Here is a 25,355-nt window from a genome sequence, read left to right on the forward strand (position 1 = left end):
TACTGATTCAATCTCCTTGCTTGTAATCAGTCTATGCAGATTTTCTTTTTTCATGATTCAGTCTTGGAAGATTATAGAATTTTATATATATATATGAAATTATATATATTATAGAATATATAATAATATTATAGGATTCTATATATATTACATAAAAAATATATAAATATAAGTAAATAAATATATATAAATATAACATATAGAATTATATATGTATATATAATTCTATAATCTTCTATGAAGATTCTATAAATCTGTAAATTTTCTATAAAGAATCTTCTATAAAGATTCTATAAATTCTATAAATCTATAATTATATATATGTAATATGTATATATATATATAATGTTTATTTATTTATTTTGAGAGAGAGAGAGAGAGTGAGAGAGAGCACGTGCATGTGCAAGTGAGAGGGGGAGAGGCAGAGAGAGGAGAGAGAGAATTCCAAGCAGGCTTCGTGCTGTCAGCACAGATCCCAACATGGGGATCTCACAGGTCATGAGATCATGACCTGAACTGAAATCAAGAATCAGACACTTAACCGACTGAGCCAGCCAGGTGCCTCTGGAATTATATTTTGCCTCAGATTCTCAGGTAGGATGATTCAGAAAGTCTCCTTCAACATAGCAGCATGAAAGGCAGTGACCAGTTATTGACTAGTTATTCCAAACAATGAAGGGACACCATAAAATTTATTTTCATATTAGCTAAAAGAATTTCTTGATCACTATTTTGTTCTTGATTTTAAAAATAAACTTCTTATTTTAGGTTAGTTTTAGATTTACAGAATTATTGCCAAGATAGTACAGAGAGTTCGTGAGTACCCCATACCCAGTTTCCTCTACTGGTAGTATCTTACATTATATGTCTTAAGGATTTCTGGTCAGATATTTTGTAGAATGTCTCTCAATTTGGATTTGTCTTATATTTTCTCATGGTTAGACTAGGGAGAATGTGTTTTTTAGGAGGGAGGCACAGTGGTAAACTGGCATTGTCATCGCATCATATCAAGGGTTATACTACCAATATGAGTTATTGCTGTTGATGTTAACCTTGGTCACCTGACTTGAGGCAGGATTTGTCAGGTGTCTGTACTGTTAAGTTACTCTTCTTTTCCCTTTCCATACAGTCCTTTTTGGAAGGAAGTCACTATGTGAACTCATACTTAAGGAGTGGGGAGTTATGCTCCTCTGCCTCAAGGGTGGAGTATTTACCTAAATTATTTGGGATTGCCAGGTTTTTTTCCCATTAATTTATTTATTCAGTCATTTTTTAAATAAGTTTAGACTCATGGATGTTTATATTTTGGGGCATAATCTCACACTGTTGTATTTATTTTGCTGCTCATATTGTTCCAGGTTTGACATGGGCAGCTCTTTCAGTTGGCTAGTGTTTTTCTTTGATGTACACATATCATTGCAGGATTTTGTTGTGGAGCACTTTCTTGCTTTCTGTCACTACAAGATGGTTCAGACTCTTCTTAGTGTGTTTTCTTGCCTCAGCCCTAGAATCAGCCATTTTTTTAATGGAATGATGGTTCTCTCATTGTAAACCAAGATCTGGGTAGTAGATATACTTGCTGTTACTGGGATATTGTTACCTGTAGGTCCTCTAAGCTGACTATGCAAGGAGATATATGTGTGCATATTAGCCCATCCATATATGCATATCTATAACATTTTTATATATAACCATCTATATCTATGTTAAGGTAAACATGAATATATACTGGTGTCTCCAACTGTAACCGTTATAGCATGGATTATTCTAGCCCCCTCTTAGAAATCTATTGCTTTCTCCTCCAATAGTGTGAAACATGGCTCCCCCATCTGCCATTCATTTACTTAATCATTTAATTCCATTATACTATATAGTGGTTTCACAATTGTTAGCAATCCATCAACTGGAGAACAGTGTTTGTGTCCAGTTCCTTTTTAGTCTTACAGATTCCACTCTTTATGAATTACTTAAGTTAGAACCTTATTTCTTTATCTCCTTCAGTGAAATTGTTCCGTATATTTGGATTCTTTTGTAACATTCTTCATTTCATCCCAGAATCCTCTGCTTTCCTAAATGATTTTTAACATTTGCAGATATTAGGCTTATTCTTTGCCCTATAAAGTTTTATAGTTTTGGAAAATATTTAAGGTCTTATATTCATCATTGCGATAACGTACTACTGTAAAATAGTTTTTATTACTGTAACATAGAGTAATTTCTCTACCTTGTAAAATCTCCTGTGCTTCACCCATTTGACCTCTCCCTCCTATCTTCAACCCCTGGCAACCTCTGATCTGTTTAGTATCTTTATAGTTTTGTCTTTTCTAGAATGCCCTATAATTGGAAACATATATAGTATATAACTTTTTCAGACTGGCTACTTAGCAACATGCACTTAAGTTTCATCCCTATCTTTTCGTGGTTTGATAGCTTATTTCTTTTAATCATTGGATATTATTCAGGTGTATGGATGTACTACTGTTTTGTTTATTCCTTCATTTATGAAGGACATCTTGGTTGTTCCCAGATGAAATGAGGTCTTACTTGGGTTTTGGAGGCCAGTATAAGAGAGTGGAAAGAGCAAAGATGGTGATGTTGGAAAGTATTATAAAAAGTGGTACAGGTCCAGCCCTGTTTCATAAAAATGAAGGTTTGTGGAGGGAAATTGTAAAAATAGACTTAAAAAGTACTTTGGGATTATTTGTGGAAATTCACGAGTCTTGGTGCAATGTTTGATTTTATTCAGTAGGTCAGTGGCTTTTTAAATGTAAAATAAAACAGTAAACCCTCTTAGACATAAATTATTCTTCTAATCCTAACGCAACATACACACACACACACACACACACACACTCACATAGCTTCTTTAGACAAATGAGAAGAATGGGGTGACCAGAAGTCCCAACCACATCACCTCTGATACTTCCCCAGAACTGCTAAGTCTTTAGCACATAGTTAAACTGTTGTAAGCTAAGGAAGTCTTTGAAGGATTTAGACAGACAGTAACAGGATGAAATGAGGGTGTAATGGAGATTAATCAATTACCAGTTAATTGGATTAGAAGGGAGATTGAGGTAGGCAAGGAAACGAATTAGGAGCTGCTGCATTGATTTGGGCAAGAAGGGATAGGAGTTTGAGCTCAGATGGTGGCAGTGAAGACAGAAAGGAAGAGACTCAAGGAAGAAATACATGAGGGAATGCTAGGTGGTAGTGTTTTGTTGGATGTGAAAGAAGCGGGGGAAAGAACATTAAGCAGCTCTAAAAGAATGGGATAACTCATAGTCCCTTGACTTTGTACACTGAGAGACTATGACAATATTGGTAATAATTTACGATTACATAATTTACTTAAGTGCAAATCTCTGAGGTGCTCTTGGTGTGACCTATGGCATGCTAGTTACTGTAAGCTAATTTCTTCTGTTAGATGGGAGACTGTAACAGCTCCTACTTTATAGGATTCATTTCTAGTATTTGAAGATAAAGCATTAGAACTGATGCAGGGGAATTCCTCTGGAGCGAGTTTATTAGCTCTTACCTTTATTTAATTCTTAACTAATTAGCACTTCTGTTTTCCTCAACATATTGAATTAAAAAGCTTTTAGTGTGTTTCTTTGTCTGGCTTTTTAATATCTCATGAATAATGTGAAATTATTGAGAAACAAAAGAGAAGTGATTATGCAAATGTTTGAAATATTTAATGATACATTAAAGTAGTCTTAGGGAAATGCAAAAATTACTAAAGTTATACTAGCTTTTTGTAGAGGCACAGGGTGTTAAGAAAAAAGATCATTTAGGGAAAAGAAAAATTTAAAAGGAGAATGCACCTGAAGCAAACAATCTAATGAATTCTTTAGTGAGTAGTCAGATAACATGTTAATTTTTCTTGTGATGTAATGGTCAAGCCAAAGAATTTAAAGAATGAAAAAGAAAGAATGATTAAATAGAACTCCGAAGTAATTAGAAGTGATCTTTCAGACTATCTAGTGTGATACATTAGGACAGAGGTTTTTATTTTAGGGCCAGAATATAATTGTTTAAGCAACTGACATGTCTTCAGACCCTTTCTCCTTGCAGAACTGAGCCCCTGAGCTGCCTTGCAACCTCTCCAATCCCAGGCAGCCTTGGAAGAGATTCCTTACTGCTCACCTTAACCTAGAGAGAGCCCCATGCACCTTCTTTCTCCCTTTTATTCCCATTCCAGTTGCCTGTGTTCCTTAATTTAACAAGTTCCCTTAAGTTAACACTTCCTAGTGGATTAGAATAACTCAAATTCACTTTGAGTGCTGCTAAGTGGAAGTTCTATACCCAGCCTTTCTAAATCCTTACAACAGTGTGACAAGCATTTTAGAGAAGGCTTAACCCCAGGGGATAAAATTCAAACGTGGCATTTCACAGTTCATGGTAGGCTTGCTTGATGGAGAGATCATTGATTTTCTTGATCCCTTATATGAAACCAGTGGGTAATCCTTGAATTATTGTAAGCTTAACATTTTAAAAAGGGAGTGTAGAGAAATTTGCTTTGATATAAGTATTGTCTAATCAGTTCCACAACCTGAAGGCTAATTTGTGTATACTAGTATATCCATTGCAGGACATTTGTACTGTAACTGCTGAATATTTTACTCGGTCATTCTGGAAAAGGACACGTTTGTGTACTGAATGACACTACATCTTGTTTATATGGCATTACAAGCTAAAATGCTATTTGTTGTATAAGATAATGCACAAGATAAATGTCTTGACTGTTAAGAGCCAACCTGTTTAATATTTGCATGATCGAAGCTAATCGTTTTTATCCCTCTGCTTTGTGAACTTATTTTTGTTCTTTTGGTCTTTTTCACTGATAGTTAAAATGAGTTCGACAGAGGGAAGCCAGTTTAAGTAAAATACATATCAATCTAGGTTGCTGCTCTCCAAATAATTCTGGAAAATGTCTTGGTGGGGAGCATAGAGGTTTTAATTTTACTTTGGATTTCAATTATGCATGCCACTCCTATGCCCCATCACTGTATATAATTAAGAACTGGCTGCCTGTGCCATAGCAACACAGCCTGTAATCATTGGTTCTGACCTGCAATTCTTATTTAACCTAGGTTAAAATAGAAGTAGGATTTGGGTCATTTTTTTTACCTTCTTCCACTCAATTCCAGTTTGATTTTTTTGAAGTACTATAAAATATTTGTGTAATATTGTCACTGGTAAATGACATTGGTATGTCACTGGTAATGTGACAATTACTACTTATAAGTGGAAAAAGATGCCTTCCTCATTGAGCTGTGCCTTAGGATCCTACCACATGTAGTTGGCCACATAATAGGCACAATTTTCTATTTTTGTTCTATTTGTACATTTTGTAGGGACTTTGGCATTTAATATAGTGCACTTAGGGGTACATTAGAGAAAATATTTGTTAGTGCTAATTGAATCCATCGTTCCCTATTTGACTATTTGATGATTTCATAAATATTCAACTCTCTCTTTGATCTCTCCAGTTGTGTCTTATTGTTCTACATGCCAAACCCGGGGCCATTTTTGTCTTGGGTTCAACATCCTAGATCATGTGTTTGTGAGACTCAACTCACTCTGAGTAGACTACGCCTAAATTTCTCCGAGAAAGGAAATTTCACGAGTTGGCTTAAATGAACTCCCTCCCTTACAGAAGTTTTCTTTGTCTCCTCCTCCTTCATTCACCTCCTCCCTTCCATTGTGTTTTGGGAAGTTCATTCATTCATTCATTCATTCATCCAATGAATACTCTAAATTGATGTCTTTCTGCTTCCAAGCTGGAGGGTAACATAATCTGTCTTTGTTTATCACTGTGTCATCTGTGAATATACCTTATAAATAGTGAACAATTTTTTTTTTTACCAAATGAATAAAGGCTTTGATAAATTTGGTAACTGCTGCTATTAGTACCTGAATTGAGTCTAAAAGCCTTTTTCTGGAAATCCTATATCAGTATTAAGACTGCTAGGGCCTTTTAAAGTGGGTAGTAATACTATGTTTTGTTTTGTTAACTTTCTATCTAGTTGTCTTTACTTTTGAAATCTTTAAAAAATAAATTATATTTATAATAGAAAGCATAGACTTTAAAAAGTAAAATGCTTATGTGTAGTTGTGATCAGATAACTCCTGATTTCATCTAAGGAAAAACAGTATCATCTTTAACCATTTTTTTCTGTTAGTCAAATCCCTTGCTTTTATCTTTCCACATAGATCTGATATTAAAAAATTTTCTTTGCTATTGCAGATTTCCTATAAGAGCTATTCACATTCCCAATCTCCTTCTAAAGTTATAGAGAAATAAAAAATATTCAAATAATATACTAATGACTGAAAAAAAATGCAGTATTTTTACCCCAGTGCCCACCCAGAGTAGGTAAAACACCAATCAGAATTCATCCTTTCAAAATTCTGACCTCAAAATTTCCCGAAAAACGTGATTCTAAAGGAATTTTTGCTTTCGATTTCTCCCCCTACCCCCCATTTTTCATTCCAAGGCTACTGGTCTTTCATTCCAAATGGAGTCATATGGTCTTGAGAAGGTATATTGAAGGTCACCTAGTGCAAATGCTCACTCAATAATTAATCCCTTCAGTAACATTTCCATAAAGTCTTCACTAGGGACACCTAGGTAGTTCAGTTGGTTAAGTATCCGACTTTGGATCAGGTCATGATCTCACAGTTCGTGAGTTGGAGCACCGTGTTGGGCTTTGCGCTAACAGCTCAGAGTCTGGAGCTTGCTTCAGATTCAGTGTCTCCCTCTCTCTCTGCCTTTCCCCTGCTCACACTCTGTCTCTCTGTTTCTCAAAAATAAATAAACATTAAAATTTTTTTTAAGTCTTCAGCTAGCTATTATTGGAACCTTCTAGTGATCCAATGTAGCATTTCCTATGGCAGCAGATTCTACCTTTTTTGTCTGATTTGACTATTGCAAACTGCCTCCTTATTTTGAACTCTACTTAACAGTTTCCACATATCTCTTCGGTGTTACAGAAGAAACACAGAAGAGCAAATCAAACCCATCTCCCAGGTAGTGTGGGCTGCTATAACAGAAATGACAAAGACTTCATGGCTTAAACAACAAACATTTGTTTTTCAAAGTTCTGGAGTTTGGGAAGTCCAAGATCAAGGGGCCGCAGATCTGGTGTCTGAATAGAGTCTGCTTCCTGGCTTGCAGATAGCTCACAGATATCTCGTATCCTCACATAGTAGAGAGAGCAAGCTCATACTAGCTCCCTGGCCTCTTATGAGGCCATTCATCCACTAGCTCCCTGGCCTCTTATGAGGCCATCCATGGGACTGTACTCCCATGACATAACTACTTACCAAAGGCCCCACCTCCAAGTACCACCACTTTGATTTCAACACATGAATTTCAGGGGACACAAGCTTTCAGACTATAACACCATCTTTATAGGAGGGCACTCATGTTTCCTCTAAATCTTCTTTTCTCTACACTAACCACTCTTCGTTCCTCAGTTGACCTCTGTGTGACGAGATTTCACACCTCCCCACCATCCTAGTTACTCCAATCTAAATAATTTTTAGATTATTTTGCTTATATATGCAGTATTCAGCCATGGGTGTGATAACTCCGGGTATGCACTGATGACCTGAGAGTAGAGTGAATCATCTTTCTTAATCTAGAGACTCTTATCTCATGAGCATATCTGGCAATGAACTGGTTGAAAGGCCTGACTAAGGACAATGGCTGGTCAAATACAACTGGTCTCCTCCAACTTATTTTACTTCTGGATATTCATAAATTTGTCAACTTTGTTGATAATTGGTAAAATTCTAAAACTGTTAACTGGAGAAACTTCTTCATTTTAGGGCCAGGATCTCGAATCATACTTGGTTGAGAATGGTCTCGGACAAGTTCATGAACCTTTCTACATAGATGTTTCCCAATATTAACCTTACGAGATTTATGGTGAGGGTTAAATTAATTGTAAAGTGCTTTCATGTAAAGTGTATATAAAGTGCTTAAGATACATGGTGAGTAAGTACTGAGTGTGTATTAGTGATAATAATCTTTATTTTTATTACTTATTACAAGAGTTCTGAGAAATGCTTATTTTAATACTGAACAAATAGGAAGGGTTTGTGACTTCATTATATTTTGAGGGCGTTGTCTAATGTATATAATCTAGACCTATAAGAATAAAAGTTACACATAAGGGGCTCCTGGGTAGCTCAGTCGGTTAAGCGTCCGACTTTGGCTCAGGTCATGATCTTACGGTTCATGGGTTTGAGCTCCACATTGGGCTCTGTGCTGACAGCTCGGAGCCTGGATCCTGCTTCGGATTCTCTGTCTCCCTCTCTCTCTGCTCCTACCCCACTCACTCTCTCTCTGTCTCTCCTCTCTCTCAAAAATAAACACTTAAAAATACTTATGAAAAAAATTTTAAAAAGTTACACATAAAAAATTCACAGCCACATATTTGTCCAAATTCTTTGACAAATTAGAACAGAATAGAACAAGTTTCTGATATTAGTTATTCATTTGTTATGAGAGAAAAGGTAATATATTATAAAGAGTGTGTGCTGCTCATGTATTTAATATTAAAAATAATTGTATTAGCTTTTTACCAAAATTATTTTTTTCATACAAACCTAAAAAATGTTGCTGTCCAGCTTATTTTGGAGAGATGAACATTTCTTTTGATATGACCAGTTTTGAAACTACAGAAGCTTGTGTTAATTTTTGTCTTTGTAAGGTATTTGTTTCTGCTGATACATTTCAGTGCCACAGCATGGCCTTTTCCAGGTTAAGATGCCGAGATGGGACCACAAAGAATCATTGCAAGAGACTGGATTCTGCTTCTGTTTATAATTTAGTTAGTGAGAACCACAGCTGGGTAAACCTTTGGGGGAAAATTATTTTCAGCTATTTTAAAGCTTTTCTATTAGGGGAAGAGAAATACATTTGTGAAAATCTAAGAACCAATTAAACTACTTGAAGGTCTTAGGCGAAGTACTGAGGTGATCAGGTGCAGCTTAGCAGCAGTCAAAGACTCGCTGAGGACCTGTGGGATCCTGAGGCTGTCAGATACATTTCAGATACGTCACTCCCCTTCCGTGTCTTCCAGTAAGAGACCTACTTGGATGATAGGATGGTTACAAAGTGCTTTTCTCAGTGCCTTTTAAATTTACTGTTAAAAGAATATTCATAGCAGAAGCTGTCTTTGATGGTAAGCTGTATTTCAAGAATAATCATTATGATTTTGTTCTTTTTGTAGTATCTGTTACACACACACACACACACACACACACAGTTTGTCAGATTCAACTTGTGTTGGCTCACAAAATTCTACTGTTAACTCTTCAGGAGTCTTGTAAGCCGCTCCAGTTCAGACAAGTAGCTTGAAATTTGCCATGGTGGGAGTATTTACACCATGGAATTGGAGAATGCTACAAATCAAAGCTTTTTTTTTTTTTTCCTCTTAGGCAGCTGCTTGTTAAACACCTACTAGCAAATTTGTGCCTCAAAATATCTATGTAAATAAAATAAAGGCTATTAGCATGGAAGTTGGTTTTAGTGTGAAAGTTTACATGAGAAAAAAATAAACTGGGTATTTTTTTTTTCTGTGTTCTCAGGAATACGGAAAGACCGAAGAGGAGGAAGAATGTTGAAACACAAGCGCCAGAGAGATGAGGGGGAGGGCAGGAATGAAGTGGGGTCTTCCGGAGATGTGAGGGCTTCCAACCTTTGGCCAAGCCCTCTCTTGATTAAGCATACTAAGAAGAACAGCCCAGCCTTGTCCCTGACAGCCGATCAGATGGTCAGTGCCTTGTTGGAGGCTGAGCCCCCCATAATCTATTCCGACTACGATCCTTCCAGACCCTTCAGTGAGGCTTCGATGATGGGCTTGCTGACCAACCTTGCTGACAGGGAGCTGGTTCACATGATCAACTGGGCAAAGAGGGTGCCAGGTAAGAACACTAAGCTCAACACTTACTTTAGGAGTTGAAACTGCTCACCAACTGGTCGAGCTGTCATGGGAGGAGCGGTGGGACACCACAGCTTGCTATCTGACTGGTTTCAAGGTTACATCCAATTTGTTAATTTTCACTATCAACATACTGTAATTCTCCTGGAAGTTAGGAAGCAATGTTTTAAAATCAAAATCTAGAAGATTAAAGTCTTTAACCTGACATTATTTATATTTAACTAAAAACTCTGGGATGGACACTACCTAATAAATGCATGTAATATTATGTCTTCACGCTGTCAGAAATGTTTAACATAAAGTGATCCAGGTACTACAAATTTGTAATATTGATGACTTTTGTTCAACATACCTCAGTTATTCATAAACAGTTTTACCTTTTAAGAACTTTTAAGATGTTTGTGGGCTAAAGAGATAATAATGGGTGTCTTGACTGAATGCCAATTATGTACTCCACTGTCTATTCTTAATATTTTAGGAGAAAGGTAATACAAAAGAAAAATAAAATAGGTTCGCCTCCCTGAGAGGAGCTGGTAGAAAGATACACTGGCTGAAGTGACACTTGGTCCTTCAGTTGATTCTCTCAGAACTGGTGTTCCTGTAAAACTTGACTGTTGCTCTTGTTGTTCAGGGAGAAGAATTCTAGTTATTATGGAAACAAGACTAGAAAATGACCTCCTCCATGCCCCAACATATCCATTCAGGAGCTAACATAGATGAACCAAGGCAAGAGGAAGTTACATCTTTTTTCTGGGCTTGTAGATCAAATGAGTAGTGGTTTTAGGCAGAGATCGTCTCATTTGGTTTCTTTTAATATGAGAAATTAATTGTTACCTATGAAGCGTGGGATTTTTTTTATTAAACTAAATAAACGTGGAGCTTTGTACTTGTATTGCAAAGTTCACCGATTGTAGACCAAGTGGACAAATGTCTGACCTTAGAGACGATTTTGTGTATTTGCATCCATTAACATGTAAACTTTGAATAAGTTGGCAACCTCTTTGAATAAGGAGGCAGCAATGTTTGATCCCAACTTGATAGAGGGCATCCATGTAGGTAGTAGAGATTGCGTTAAATGGAAACATGGGGATTGACAGGCATATTTAGATTTTTAGGGTCAGCCCAACTGGCAAATAAAAAGTCTTGGCCATCTTTGAAATTAAGAGTTTTATTGAGCACCAACCTAGCTTAGCATCCTCATGTGAAGCAGATCTATGATAAACAATTAATAGAATCTAAGTGTAATGTGGTAATAACTTTTTTCTTTATATTTGTTATTGCCTTTTTAAAGAATACTTTGGGAGAAGAGAAAAAACAAGAAACAAATAATAGCCATATACCTGAGAGCCAACTCTCGGTTGCTGTTAAGTTTTATTGTCCTATAAGCATATATTTTCCCTCTTGAAGTCTTGTCACTATTAATTCCAGAGCACTGTTGAACTCAAGTATATATTTTTTCATACTTATCAGTAGATTTCCATCATGACATTTTTATAATACTTGAAGGGCATGTGAAATAGCTGGAATGAAGTTCAAATACATCATCAGTAAATGAAGAATTCATGGCAATAATCTTCCAAATTTCGGAATGAAATGGAGACATAAATCAAGGGAAAGAAAATATATCCATGTTTAGCTATCCCATTGTTAAACCCAGAACTAAACAAATTTATAATAATGAGATGTATAGCAAAACCACTTGATCATATTAGTTTAAAAGACCTGAATGATTTCAAACTCTTGGACCAAACTATATCTTATTACTTGATGGTTAAAAAACAAAAAGGAATTATAAAGGCAGAGATGAAATTGTGTGTGTGTGTGTGTGTGTGTGTGTGTGTGTGTGTGTACTATTAAAATACAGCTGTTGTAAATCAAAAGCTGACTGGTGTCAAATCCCCCCCCCCCCCAAAAAAAAAAAGCATTGCCAAGATTGGTGTCAGGGAGCTCTTTCTTTGTTTTCTTCTACGAGTTCTATGGTTGCAGGTATTACTTTCAAGTCCTTTATCCATTTTGAATTGATTTTTGTGTATGGTGTAAGATAGTGATCCAGTTTCATTTTTGTGTATGTGGCTATCCAGTTTCCCATCACCTTTTATTGAAGAGACTAGCTTTTCCTCATTTTATATTCTTAGTTCTTTTGTTATAAATCAATTGACCATATATGCTTGGGTTTATTTCTGCGTTTTCTATTCTGTAGCATTGTTCCGTGTCAGTGTTTTTATGTTAATCCCATACTCTTTTGCTTACTATAGCTTTGTAATATAGTCTAAAATAAGGAAGTGTGATGCTTATGCCTCCGGCTTTGTTCTTTATTACAATTGTTTTGACTATTCAGGGTCTTCATGTTTCCATAGGAATTTTAGGATTTCTTTTTCTATTTCTGTGAAAAATCTAACTGAAATTTTGATAGAGATTACGGTGGATCTGTATATTGTTGGTTTGGGTAGTATAGACATTTTAATAGTATTATTTTTTCCAATCCATGACGATGAACTATCATTCACATTAAGTCTAGTGTGTTAAGCTCAATGTTTTGTTATTGATTTTTTTTGTCTATCCATTGTTGAAAATGGGGTATTGAAGTCCTCTATTATTCTTGTATTGCTGTCTATTTCTCTTTTAAGGTCTGTTAAATGTTTGTTTTATGTATTTAGGTGCCCTATTGTTGGGAGCATAAATATTTACAAATGCTTTACCTTTAGGGAACCTGGGTGGCTCACTTGGTATAGGATCCAACTCTTGACTTCAGCTTAGGTCATGATCTCACAGTTCGTGAGATCGAGCCCCACATTGGGCTCTGCACTGACAGCACGGAGCCTGCTTGGGAGTCTCTCACTCTCTTTGCCCCTTTCCCCACTCATACTCTTTCTCTCAAAATAAATAAATAAATAAATAAATAAATAAATAAATATTAAAAAAAGAAAGCAGTGCTTTACCCTCTTGTCGGATTGACCTCTGTATCATTATATAATGATTTTTTGTCTCATTACAGTCTTTAATTAAGTTCTTGAATTTTATCTTGTATAACTATGCCTTCTTTCTTTGCTTTCCATTTGCATGGAGTATATTTTTCTATCCTTTCACTTTCAGTCGGTTTGTGTCCTTAAACCTGATGTGAGTCTGTTGTAGGCAGCATATAGTTGGGTCTTTTTTTTTTTTTTATTATTCATTCAGTCTCTCCATGTCTTTCGATTGGAGGATTTAGTTAATTTAAAGAATTATTTATAGGTGTGTACTTGTTGCCATTTTGTTAATTGTTTTCTGGTTGTTTTGTAGTTCCTCTTTTTTTTTTCTTTTCTTGCTTTCTTCCTTTGTGGTTTGATGACTTTCACAGTGGTTTTCTTAGATTTCTTTCTCATTATCTTTTGTTTATCTACTATAGGCATTTGCTTTGAAGCTACCATTATGCTTACATGTAACAACTTATATTTATAACATATATTGGTGATTTTTGACCAGTTAAGTTTGAACATATTTTAAAGTTCTAATTTTTGCTCTCCCCCCGTGTTTTATGTTTGATGTCATAATTTACATCTTTTTACCTTGTGTATCCATTACAAACTATTATAATTATAATTATTCTTCTTTGAGGGAGAGAGAGAGACAACATGAGAGGATGAAGGAGAGGGAGAGAGAGAATCTTAAGCAGACTCCACCTCAAACATGGAGCCCAATGCAGGCTCAGTCTCATGACCCTGGGATTATGACCAGACCTGAAACCAAGAGTCAGGCACTCAACTGACTGAACTGCTCAGGTGCCCCAATTATTTTTATTACTTTTGTCTTTTAACCTTCCTACTGGATTTATAAATGATTTATCCATCACCATAACTTTAGAGTATTTTGAATTTAACTCTATATTTGCCTTACTATTGAAATTTATGCTTTCTTTTTTTTTTTAAGTTTATTCACTCAGAGAGAGAGAGAGAGCATGCACACAAGTGGAGAAGGGGAAGAGAGAGGGAGAGAGAATCCCAAGCAGGCTGTGCACTGTCAGAGCAAAGCCTGATGTGGGGCTTGAACTCATGAACCGTGAGATCATGACCTGAACCAAAGTCAGATGCTTAACCGAATGAGGCACCCAGGCACCCCATATACTTTAATATGTTTTCCTATTACTAATTGGGATCCTTTTATTGTAGCATGAAAAAGTACCTTTGACATTTCTTGTAAGGCTGGGCTAGTGGTGATGAACTCCTTCAGCTTTTGTTTCTGATAAACTCTTGACCTCTCCCTCAAAATTCTGAAGGACAACTTTGCTGGGTAGAGTATTCTTGGTTGATGGTTTTTTCTTTCAGCACTTGAGTATATTATGACACTCTTTTGATCTGTAAAGTTTTTGCTATAAAATGTGCTGATAGTGTTACCTACTGATGTCCTTACTTGGTGATAGCCTTGTGTAACAAGTAGTTTTTCTTTTACTGCTTTTAAGATTGTCTTCCTGTCTTTAACTGTTGATACTTTAATTTTAATGTGTCTTCGTGTGGGTTTCTTTGGGTTCATCTTTGTTACAGCTCTTTGGGCTTCCTGGATCTGGATGTCTCTTTCTTTCCCCAGATTAGGGAAGTTTGCAGCCATGATTTCTTTGAATGAGCTTTCTGTCCCTTTCATTCTTTTTTCTCCTGAGACCCCTTATAATGTGAATGCTGGTTTTCTTGATGTTGTCCTATAAGTTACTCAAACTATCATTATTCTTCTTCATCCTTTTTCTTTTTCCTTTTCATTTCTCTGATTGGATGAATTTCTCTCTTCTGTCTGAGTTTGTTGATCCTTTCTTCAGCTTGATCTAGTCTGATGTTGAACCCCTCCATTAAATTTTTCAGTGCAATTATTGTACTCTTTAGTTCTGTGATTTTTGTTTGGTATTTTCTTTTTTAAAAAATTTATTTATTTTGAGAGAGAGAGAGAGAGAGAGAGCACATGTGTGTGTGAGAGAGGGACAGAGAGAGGGAGGGAGAAGGACAGAGAGAATCCCAAGCAGGCCCCACTCTCAGTGTGGAGCCCAGTGCGGGCTCGATCTCACAACTGTGAGATCATGACTTGAGCCAATGTCAAGTGTCAGACACTTAACCAACTGAGCCACCCAGGTGCCCCTTTGTTTGGTATTTTCTCATATTTCCTGTCTCTTTGTTGAAATTCCCACTTTGTTCATGTATTGTTCTCCTCACTCTGGTGAGCATCTTCGTGATCATTATTTTAGACTCTTTATTAGGTAAAGCACTTACTTCCACTTTGCTAGTCTGTTTCTGTAATTTTATCTCATTTCTTTTGTTTGGAACCTATTCCTCTGTTTCTTCATTTTATTTGATTCTGTGTTGGTTCCTGTGCATTAGATATAATAGCCCCCTTTCCTAGTCTTGATGGAGTAGGAGACAAACTTTATTGTTCATCCTATCCTGAGCTCTTGGTTGTCTCTCAAACTATTATGATTGCCTAGGCAGCCTTCTTTCTTCTCAGTGGTTCCCAAGAGTTGAAGGTATGCCAAGTCCTGTCAATATCCCAAAGGGGAGGATCTTGCTGAACACCTAGATTCAGGCTGATTGGTAGCTGGATCCTCAGGTAACAGCTTTTAAAGGATACAAATATATCTATTTCAGGGAAATACTGGGATATGAGAGTGTCTGTTTGCTCCCTCTGTGCTGTGCCTTGGAGATAGTGCCTTAGGAATTGTTTGCTATAGGTCTATGGGATTGGCAAACACAAGCTCTTCTGATCAATAGAACCAGGTGATCAAAGGATGAGTTCCCTGGATGGCAGCCAAAAAAGTTGGGATGCCAGATGTATGTACAAGCTCCTTTTAGAGAGAGATAGGTGATTTTTGGAGCAGGCCACAGGGTTTCCCCAGTCTCTGAGGAGGATCATAGTTAGTCTCTAGATGACACTAAATTAGAACCTGGCCCACAGGTAGCAGGTCTTAAAATATGCAAATAGATCTCTATCAGACAAAGACTGGGAGATGTTCACTTCTGTGATGAAACTTGGGAAGATGGACAGTAATCTTGTGAGCCCATTAAGAAGTTTGTTTTCTATAGTCTTATATTTCTCATGTATTTCACTGCCTGTTTCAGTGGCTCTCCCCTTAGGTGAAAGTTTTAAAAACTGGAGTGCTATATATTGGGTCCAAATCTTTGCTCCTCAGAGAGAAACTGAGAGTTTTGAGTTCCCTCTTGATTGTGTGTCATTGTACCAGGGGTGTATATTGATGTAAGTATTTTTTCATTTCCCCACTGTGTAGGAATCATTCAGCTAGTTTCTGGATGTCTTTCAGAAGAAATTGTGTAGCTAGAGATTTGGTATGTCTATGGGAGCATGTGAATTCAGGAATCTCCTATGTCTCCATCTTGGAAAACTCCCCTCCCCCCAAAATTGACTTCATTTTGCATGATGAATTTTAATAAAAATAATCAGTTCATTTGTCTATGTTAGTAGTTTGAGAATTTTTTTTTTTACTAACAGAATATTGTCAGAATTTTCAGATGTTGGTGATTTTAGCTTGAATTTTCCTTTTCCTTAACATTTGGAGCATATTTTTTGACTTGATAATACGTTTCTTTACTTAGACTCAAGATACGAAGAGCATTATGATAAAATGCATCATGTAGTTTTGGTAGGTTTCAATCTGTAAAGTATCTGTATTAGACCTAGCAAAAGTTTACATCAAGAAATTAATCTTTTTCCATTTACACTTTAAAAACAACTGCACCAAGAATGATAAAACCTACCTGCTCAGCTCTGACAAGGGATGCTTTTTTATAACACATGTTACATATCTGTTTTTTGATATCTCGCTGTAGAAAAGGCTTTTCTCTTTATTGTTCATTCTGAAATTTGTTAATCTTTACAAAATCACTTTATATAATCTATCCATGGGTAGAGATTTAATTTTAAAAGGGTTAGATTATTAAATCTTAATTTACTATTATTCTATACATGGTGAAAACTTGTTAGCAAGTATAACATTGTTTATCTGAAGGTCAAAAAAGGCAAAAATGTGAAGTTGTTATGTTTTTAATATCTAGATCACACTCAACTGCATCATTGCCTGGCTGATTCTTAGTTTCGGTGCTAATGAAGTACATTTGATTTTTTTTTCCCCTGGAAGCTTGAATTGCATCACGTAACTGTTACTTTGATTTATTAAAAATTACACCTTTTCCAAAATTCACTGTCATTATAAATATCTCAAGGGCAATTTCATACTTCCAAGTTCTAGTTCTATCTATTTAATGAATATTTAGATAAACATCTAGTCCTCAGCTTATTATTGTCTTTTAAAAACTGATAACCAGAAGCCTGACAGTCTCACTGACCGCTGGGCACAAATCTGGGAAGGTGTGCTAAAGCTGCTGGCCCAGGAAGAAAAATCAAGGGAAAATGACAGTCAAGCTCAGTTTCATGGGAAACATGCTACCTTAACCACTTCCTCATTCTTTTGGTGGCAATATAGGCAACCTTTCTCCTTCCCCTTTCCTGTCCCAGTCCCTGGCTTCTCAATGCTAAATGAGTCCCCAGTTATTTCTGGGCCCCAACTCCCCACCACTTTTCTTTGAATTCTTGCTCAGTTTTACCCCTGGGGAGAAAGGATACACTTTTTTTTGGACATGCCTCCCACCAGCTACAAGCCCAGGTTTCTCAGAAGCTTCTTGTGTTGTCTCTGATGGTGTGTGGCTGTCTTCGCCATTACAGGGCTCAAGGTTTCTTCTGCTCCTGTGTTCACCAGGAATCCAGGAGTTAGCTTCCCTGACTCTAACACTCATCCTCATCATTCAAATCAGCAATGAAGCACAGGAAATGCTTATTGAATGGATGAATAAATGAATGAATAAAGGGTGTTTTTTTGAAAATTCTGACTTTAAGAAATCTCTGAGCCCTGTTAGAACACAATTTTTCCATAAAGAAGAAGGATATTTATTATTCTATTATTCTCTTTTGCCTCTCTTCAGAATCTCCCTGATGTTCTAATATCTCTGTAGCATCTGCCTTAGTGAGATTCATTTCCAGGCTCTCTTTTGTAAGGGATCAATATTCAGAGGACTGTACAGAGCTTGAGTTCTGAGGACTTTAACAGGCATCAGTTGGCCAGCAGCGAGTTAGTTTCACGTAGGGTATGTAACTGAAAACTTAGAATGGGTAGGGGCAAGAGGGCAAGGAGAGGGCACAATACCTCACTGTGGGAACTGGGAGCATCTTCAAGGAACACATTCTATTATGGGAGGTTCTTGTGGATTCCAGGGACTTGGCTTTCCTATCTAGTACTCTGATACCCAACCTGTGATCAGCCCAGTAGACTCTGCTCTCAGGCTGTCATAGTGTTCCAGCCCATTTTGGCATAGCATGGTAATGAACAATAACATGACATGCAAGTGTGGGTGACATCCTGGAGAGGTGACAAATGCATATGTTTAAGAGTAACATTTGCAGTTTAGGTTTTGCAACCATTCTATAAAGAAGAGCCTCAGGACTGGGTTGGAATTACCCTAGCATGAATGGTGGCAGCCCCTCTGGGCTGGCAATGCAGGGCTTTCTTTGGAGTGTTCCACTTCTAAGTCAGCCCAGCGCAGCTTTTCACTACTCTTGTGGGAGCTCTGGTTGAAGCCCAAGGACAGCAGCTGCTTACTAGATTTGTCTTTCACGTGAAACTTTGATGCCCCATTGATGCTTGTTAGCCCAGATGCTTTAAGCCTTTAAAATCCCTTTCCGGGGAGCTCCTGGGTGACTCAGTCACTTGGGCGTCCCACGCTTGATTTTGGTTCAGGTCATGATCCCAGGGTTGTGGGATTGAGCCCCACATTGGGCTTCACGTTGGGTTCCACATTGAGCACGGAGCCTGCTTGGGATTCTCTCTCTCTCTCTCTCTCTCTCTCTCTTTCTCTGCCTACCTCTGCCTCTCTCTCCTGCTCTTGCATGTGCTTACTCTGTCTCCCTCAAATTAAAAAAAAAGTAAGTCAGGGCCTGAGTCAGGGCCTCAGAATCTGAATGTTTATCTTGAGCTGGGTGATGTGTGGTGCTGGGTGTCCTCAAGCCACCTTGTAGGAAGTGTTGGCCTGTGGCTCTGCTACTTCTAGAATGCCAGGTTTTTGTGACTATTTAGATATATTACTATTAAAGTATGTTGAAATGAGTTGAATTGTGTTCCCCCCAAAAGATATGCTGTAATTCTAACACTTGGTACTTCAGAATGTGATCTTATTTGCAATGAGGGTCTTCCAAGTTCAAATGAAGTCATTGGGGTGGGCCCCAGTCCTTATAAAAAGGAGAAATCTGGATGTAGAGATAGACATGCACAGAGGGAAGATGATATAAAGCACACAGGAAGAAGAATGGCCATGTGACTGGATCAATGCATCTCCAAGCCAAGGAATGACAAAGATGCCGATAAACACCAGAAGCTAGAAGAGGTCTGGAAGGGTCCTCCCCTAGAGCCTTCAGAGAGAGTCTAGTCACCGATACCTTCGTCTCTGACCTCTAGCCTCTGTGACTGTGAGGCAATACATTTCTGTCGTTTTAAGACACCCCTTTTTTGTACCTTGTATGCTAGCCCTAGGAAACTATTATACATTGTATTAAAAAGAAAGGGTGCCTGTAATTTTGAGGCAACAGAAATAAGGAGCTTTTGATTTAAAGAGGAATGTTTGGCTCACCTGGTGTAGGCCTGGCTAATCATTTACTCTCTTTTGCCCGCCCAAGTGGTTCACTGAACTTCTGGCTTTGAAGTTGATTTAGAATTTTAACAGTTCCATGAATCTACCTGGCAAATACCTTTAAGAAAATTTTAACCCGCAGAATGTTTTAATCTCGTACTTTAATAGTTTCCCCTTTTTATATTCCTATCTTTGATCCATTTGAATTCATTTCAGTATACACTGTGAGGTGTGGCTCCAAAATTGTTTTTATACAGATGGCTGCACAGGTGTTTCAATTCCATTTCTGGAACAGCTTCCTACAGAAGTATTTTTAAGACTTCCTTTACAGTTGACCTTCCAAGTTTACTATTTTTTAGAGCTTTTATTTTTTTAAATGTTTATTTATTTAATTTGAGAGTGAGAGAGAGGGAGAGAGGGAGGGGGATAAAGAGAGAGAGAGAGAGAGAGAGAGAGAGAGAGAATCACAAGATTGCTCCATGCTGTCAGTGCAGAGCCTGATGCGGGGCTTAAACTCCTGAACCATGAGATCTTGACCTGAGCCAAAATCAAGAGTCAGATGCTTAACTGACTGAACCACCCAGGCGTCCCTAGAACTTTTAAAGTAGAGTAAACAGATATTGGTTTACATGTTTGGTTACTTTTTCCAGTTTTGAAAAAGGAAAAGGAAAATAAGCCATTTGATCATAAGTTATATATTTTTGCTTCACTTATAATAACTGAATATAAATGAGTCTGTCCTGTGCTCATATATTTCCATTAATGGAATAATAGACGTAGAGGCATTAATCTTAGAAGTAGAGGCAAAGTTCATGAGACTTCATACATTTAGAAAAACCCAGTGCCGATAAGAGGTGATTGGGTGAGTTACCATTCAATATTCATAGGACAGAAAGATTGTTCCCAGGAGAGAAGAAGGATATACCAGGCTTTCCTTCTCTCTTTTCCCATCTGTTGTAGGTGTCTCCCAATATTCTAGGACTCTGCTCTAGGTGCCAATGCTGCTTATAACCAACTTGAAAGGTTACCGCATTCAGAGCTTCACCTGAATCTTAACTTTGAGATTTATGATTTCCAGAATTCTTTCTGTAGGTCCTGACACCTAAATATTCAGTTCCACTCTTTTGGTGCCCACAGAATACCGGTTAAATGTCATGTCTCCACTAACATATCTATCTGAAACTTGCCATTTGCCTTTTGTCCGCTTTATAGCAAACTCATTTGTTTCTCCTGTGCCTTTCCATTTCTGCCAGAGGCTCCACTCTTCTGGGTCTGAGTTTGGAATCATCTTTGTGTCTGGCTCGTCTTCACCGTGTACCATCAGTTCTTCATCTTCGACATCTCTAGAGTTTGGCTTTTTTTCCTGTTCTGTTGCTAGCCTGGCCCACATCCTTCTTGTTTTCTAAGACTGAATTACTATAATGTCCTTCTAACTGGTCTTTTTGGTTTCAGCTTCTCCTCCCTTCCATTCATCACTGCCAGAATAATTTCTGTGAATCATCATTTCAGAACGCTTCACTCCTTGCATTAGTTTCCTATGGCTGCCATAACAATATTTCACAAACTGCATGGCTTAAAACAAGAGAAATTTACAGTGCTGGAGGCTGGTTGTCTAAAATCAAGGTCATCAACAGGGCTATGCTCTCTCTGAAGGCTTTGTGGGAGGATCCTTCCATGCCTCTTTCTAGCTAGCTTCTAGAGGCTGCTGTCTATCCTTGAATTTGTGGCCTGCAGATGCATTTCTCTAATCTCTGCCTCTGTTGTCTTATGATGTTCTCCCTCTGTGTTTGTGTCCAAATTTTCCTCTTATAAGGACACCAGTTATGTTAGAGTTAGGGTCCACCCTAATCCAGTATGACCTCATCTTGTTTACATCTGTAAAGACCCTATTTTCAAATAAAATCACATTCGCAGGTTCTGGGTTGATACGAATTTTGTTGGGGGAGACAACCATTCAGTTAAAAATTCGGCAGTGGACTTGATTGTCTAACTTAGTAATGGCTTTAACAGATAAATGATAGTGTCTCTTGAAGCCTAGAATTCAACTTGTGCCTCAAGGCACCTGACCATAGGTTAGCCTTTTTTTTTTTCCTTTTTTTTTTAATAGTAGAAAAGCTGTTCACCAACTGACACTCTCCCATCTTATTTGAGCTCTACTTTCCAGCATGATCTCCTGGCCCCATTCTCTGCTGGCCATTCTCCCCTTCACAAAATGCATTCATTTCATTTTTTTGCTTGAATCTCTGCATCTCCCTCACTCTATTTCAATTCTATGCTCATTCCCTACCGCCGCAAAGGGACAACTCAACTTCTACTTACTTTCTGAAACTTCAAATGACTTTAACCAACATAATCATGGATTGAGTTTGCTGTGGCAGGACAACCAGTCCATGGTCCACAGTGTCTTCTCAGATGTATATTGCTGAACTAAATCAGCTGGGGTGTAAAACACAGTAGCAGCTCTTAAACCATAGTCTTATTTCACTAATAGTAGATTTATTGCTGGATGATTCATTTACACCATGGTTGGATTTCTTCTTTTAAATGGAAAGATGGATAGTTTTTATTGGCTGGGTATCTATTTTTGTCTAGGGGAATTTGTCAAGGGAAAAGTATTTCTACAATCTGAGTTTGACTTGCTTAGGCCATGAACTTATTTTTAAAAGTTGTATATGTGAAAAATGAGTTTATATTAGATGAATCATATTTTTTTCAACGTTTTTTTTTTATTTATTTTTGGGACAGAGAGAGACAGAGCATGAACGGGGGAGGGGCAGAGAGAGAGGGAGACACAGAATCGGAAACAGGCTCCAGGCTCCGAGCCATCAGCCCAGAGCCTGACGCGGGGCTCGAACTCACAGACTGCGAGATCGTGACCTGGCTGAAGTCGGACGCTTAACTGACTGCGCCACCCAGGCGCCCCTAGATGAATCATATTTTAACTGTAGTGTGCCTTTCATTTAAATAAAGCCTACTGTAGAAAATCATGTGAGCATTCCTTTGACAAAACAAAAGTTCTTCTTTTCTTGGACTATGACTCTTCACAAATTGAGATTTCTTAACACGATGAGCATTTGGCCTGGCTGTGTATAGCTTCATTCTCAGAACGATGCTGAAACTGTGTGGCTTCTCCAGGGTACATGTGCCTGACTTTCTGGAGTGGCTACACTTGAACTTGTGGCATAACCAATTCTATATCTCGATTTATGGAGTCTGTTTACCGCTGACAGTAGTTGGTTTAGACCCCCCTGTGGGTTTAGCCTTTGTGTATCCTAAGCTAAAGTTTCAACTTCCCTGCTATCCGGTGGAGGGTACCCCTCAGTGATGTAAGATGTTAGTTTACTTTAGGGAGTTGGAGACCAGAGAACTGCAAAAGGGGGAGAAAACCAGCGTTCTGCAAAAGGGGGAGAAAACCAGCGTTGGCCCTAATGAGATCTAAGTCACGTGGAGCCATAAAAAAAAAAAAAACCGGGAACCTTGGAAGCATTCTCAGTAGTGGAGTGGAATTAAAAGAATTCACCTTCCTCCCCTCCGCCCCATATACCTTTCTATCTCACCAATGACTTCTAGAGAAGGCTCCATAAGTAGATTTGAAATTTGTTTCATATCACCACTATGTTATTGTTTTCTTTTGCAGAAAGCAGAGAACTTTAATAGGTTTACACTGTAGTCTTTATATTAGACTGTTGTCCAGAAAGACTGTTTATTTTTGGCCCAATTATTACTGTTCTCTCCTCACCCCACTGCTTAGCTCTCAAATACTCCTGTGTTAAGCATTTTTCTTGCTAATGTGAAAATAAATTCACTGCTTCTAGCGAGTGGTTAAACATTGAAACAGTTTGGAAAGTGTTCGTATTTGACTGGTAGAACATAGCTACGCGGTCCTTTTCTCTTAATCAAATACCTTATTTCCTAGAGAAGACAGTATAACAGTTCTCTTAAGGTGATTCATAGCTGAAAGGTAATAGTCATTAGGTAAATAGATGCCTGCTCTATATCCCTGCAGTCACACAGAGGGTGGAAAATTAGAAAAACTGCAGTGGTGAAGTCCTTTTATTGCCTGTGGTATTTTAACATTAACCATAAAGTAGACACAACCTTGGGGCTGTTTGCGTTTAATTTTTAAAGTCACTTGAGTTGATAAGCTGATTGGTGTTCAGTTCATCTTCGTCAAAAGGATGAATTATAGAATTAACTGTTCCTGGTTTGGAACCCCTAGTTCCATGGAATCTTAGGATTTCAGTTCTGTTGCCTTGGTTACTAATCTGTTCCATGCAATTTGCTGAACTTTGAATGGGTACTTCTCTTAGGAACATTCTCCCTTGTAAGTAAATCACCTCATGTGTTGAAATATAAGTTCTGTTTAAAAATTCTTGGGGCTGGAGAGCCTGAGTGGCTCAGTTGGTTAAGCCTCTGACTTCGGCTCAGGTCATGATCTCGTGACAGTCCGTGGGTTCCAGCCCCATGTTTGTCTCTGTGCTGACAGCCTAGAGCTGGGAGCCTGCTTTGGATTCTGTGTCTCCTTCTCTCTCTGCCTCTCCCCCACTTGCACTCCATCTCTGTCTCTCTCCGTCTCTCAAAAGTAAACGTTAAAAAATTAAGGAAAACAATTCTTGAGGCAGGTTCTTCATGATGTAGTAAGAAAACAAGTGACCTTGTCCATTTGGGCTAGGATTTATCCGTTAGTTGCACCTTGCAAAGCCCCTGACACAATGCCACAAACAATTGGAAGTGTGATTGCTAAGTAAAGGTGAAATTTAAAATGGTGGCAGTGCCCTTCTCTAGAGGAAATGAAAGATTCTCTTTGTAGTATAGCGTGTGTTTATTGTGTGGCCATTTCATAAACACGAAATCTAATAAAGTGGTGGGCATTTTCCTTCTCTGGAGGATATTAAAAGTGTCTCTTCATAGAAGAGCATGTCACGCAATGACATTGGTTCTTTTTACCTGGTCAAGATGTTTGCCTCGATTTGCTTAGGGCATTTGAAATGCATATTTGGAAACCAGCAGATAAATGCTATGAATTTTAGAACTCATTCTCATCCAAGACCTTGAGCAGTGGAAGAATATTTTCCAAGGCAGGCATTCAAGTTGTGTCTGGCAGTGTTTCTCTTCTTGTATCAATAAGGCAGAAATAGGATATAAACACATTTGGGTTTTTTTTTTTTTCTTCTGTATTACTGTGCACAATTCAGAGATCTAAACTGAAAAAGAAAAGTATATTGGGCTTTCCTGAGTGGATCTTAAAATTCCCCACACTGTGATCCAGAACAAAGCTGTCATTATATAGGGTCTGTAGGATTAGAAGACTCCACCTAGATCGTGAAGGACTTCAAACTTAAAAGGTTTACAGATAGATGTATAATCGACTAGTCAATTAGGGTCTGATACATGTGTGTCAAAACACATGACTCCCAATCTCATGAGATCAGAAAGACTTAACTTTTAAATATCTTTCGTCTTCTCGCCTAACAAATAGCAGACCATTTTGAGGGACTATTTGTTGCCGAAGTGATTGTAAAAATTGGAAGATGGTTATTATTGGCCTAGTTAGCCAATTTCTGATTTGTCTTAACTATTGTTAATAAGAGGAACTTAAGAATATATACCAGGAGCCGTAGTTTTAAAAAGGAAGTATATTCTGGAGCTGGATAGTAATGATGCTTGCCTAATGTGAATGTACTTAATGGCACTGAATTGTACACTTTTTTTAAAAATTTTTTTTTAACGTTTATTTATTTTTGAGACAGAGAGA

The 25,355-nt window shown here is 37.7% G+C and overlaps 1 protein-coding gene across 3 annotated transcripts in view; it reads left to right on the top strand.

The window, feature by feature from the left end:
• Window positions 1-25,355, top strand: part of ESR1 (estrogen receptor 1) — a 376,799-nt gene that overhangs the window by 209,625 nt on the left and 141,819 nt on the right. For all 3 annotated transcript variants that reach the window (XM_060616918.3, XM_060616917.3, XM_078447465.2), the window contains one exon: window positions 9,604-9,939. In XM_060616918.3, coding sequence (XP_060472901.1) covers window positions 9,604-9,939 — 336 coding nt within the window. The remainder of the gene's footprint in view (window positions 1-9,603; window positions 9,940-25,355) is intronic.

This window comes from Panthera onca, chromosome B2 (genome assembly GCF_046562875.1).
Source record: "Panthera onca isolate mPanOnc1 chromosome B2, mPanOnc1 haplotype 2, whole genome shotgun sequence".
Classification (NCBI taxonomy): Eukaryota; Metazoa; Chordata; class Mammalia; order Carnivora; family Felidae; genus Panthera; species Panthera onca.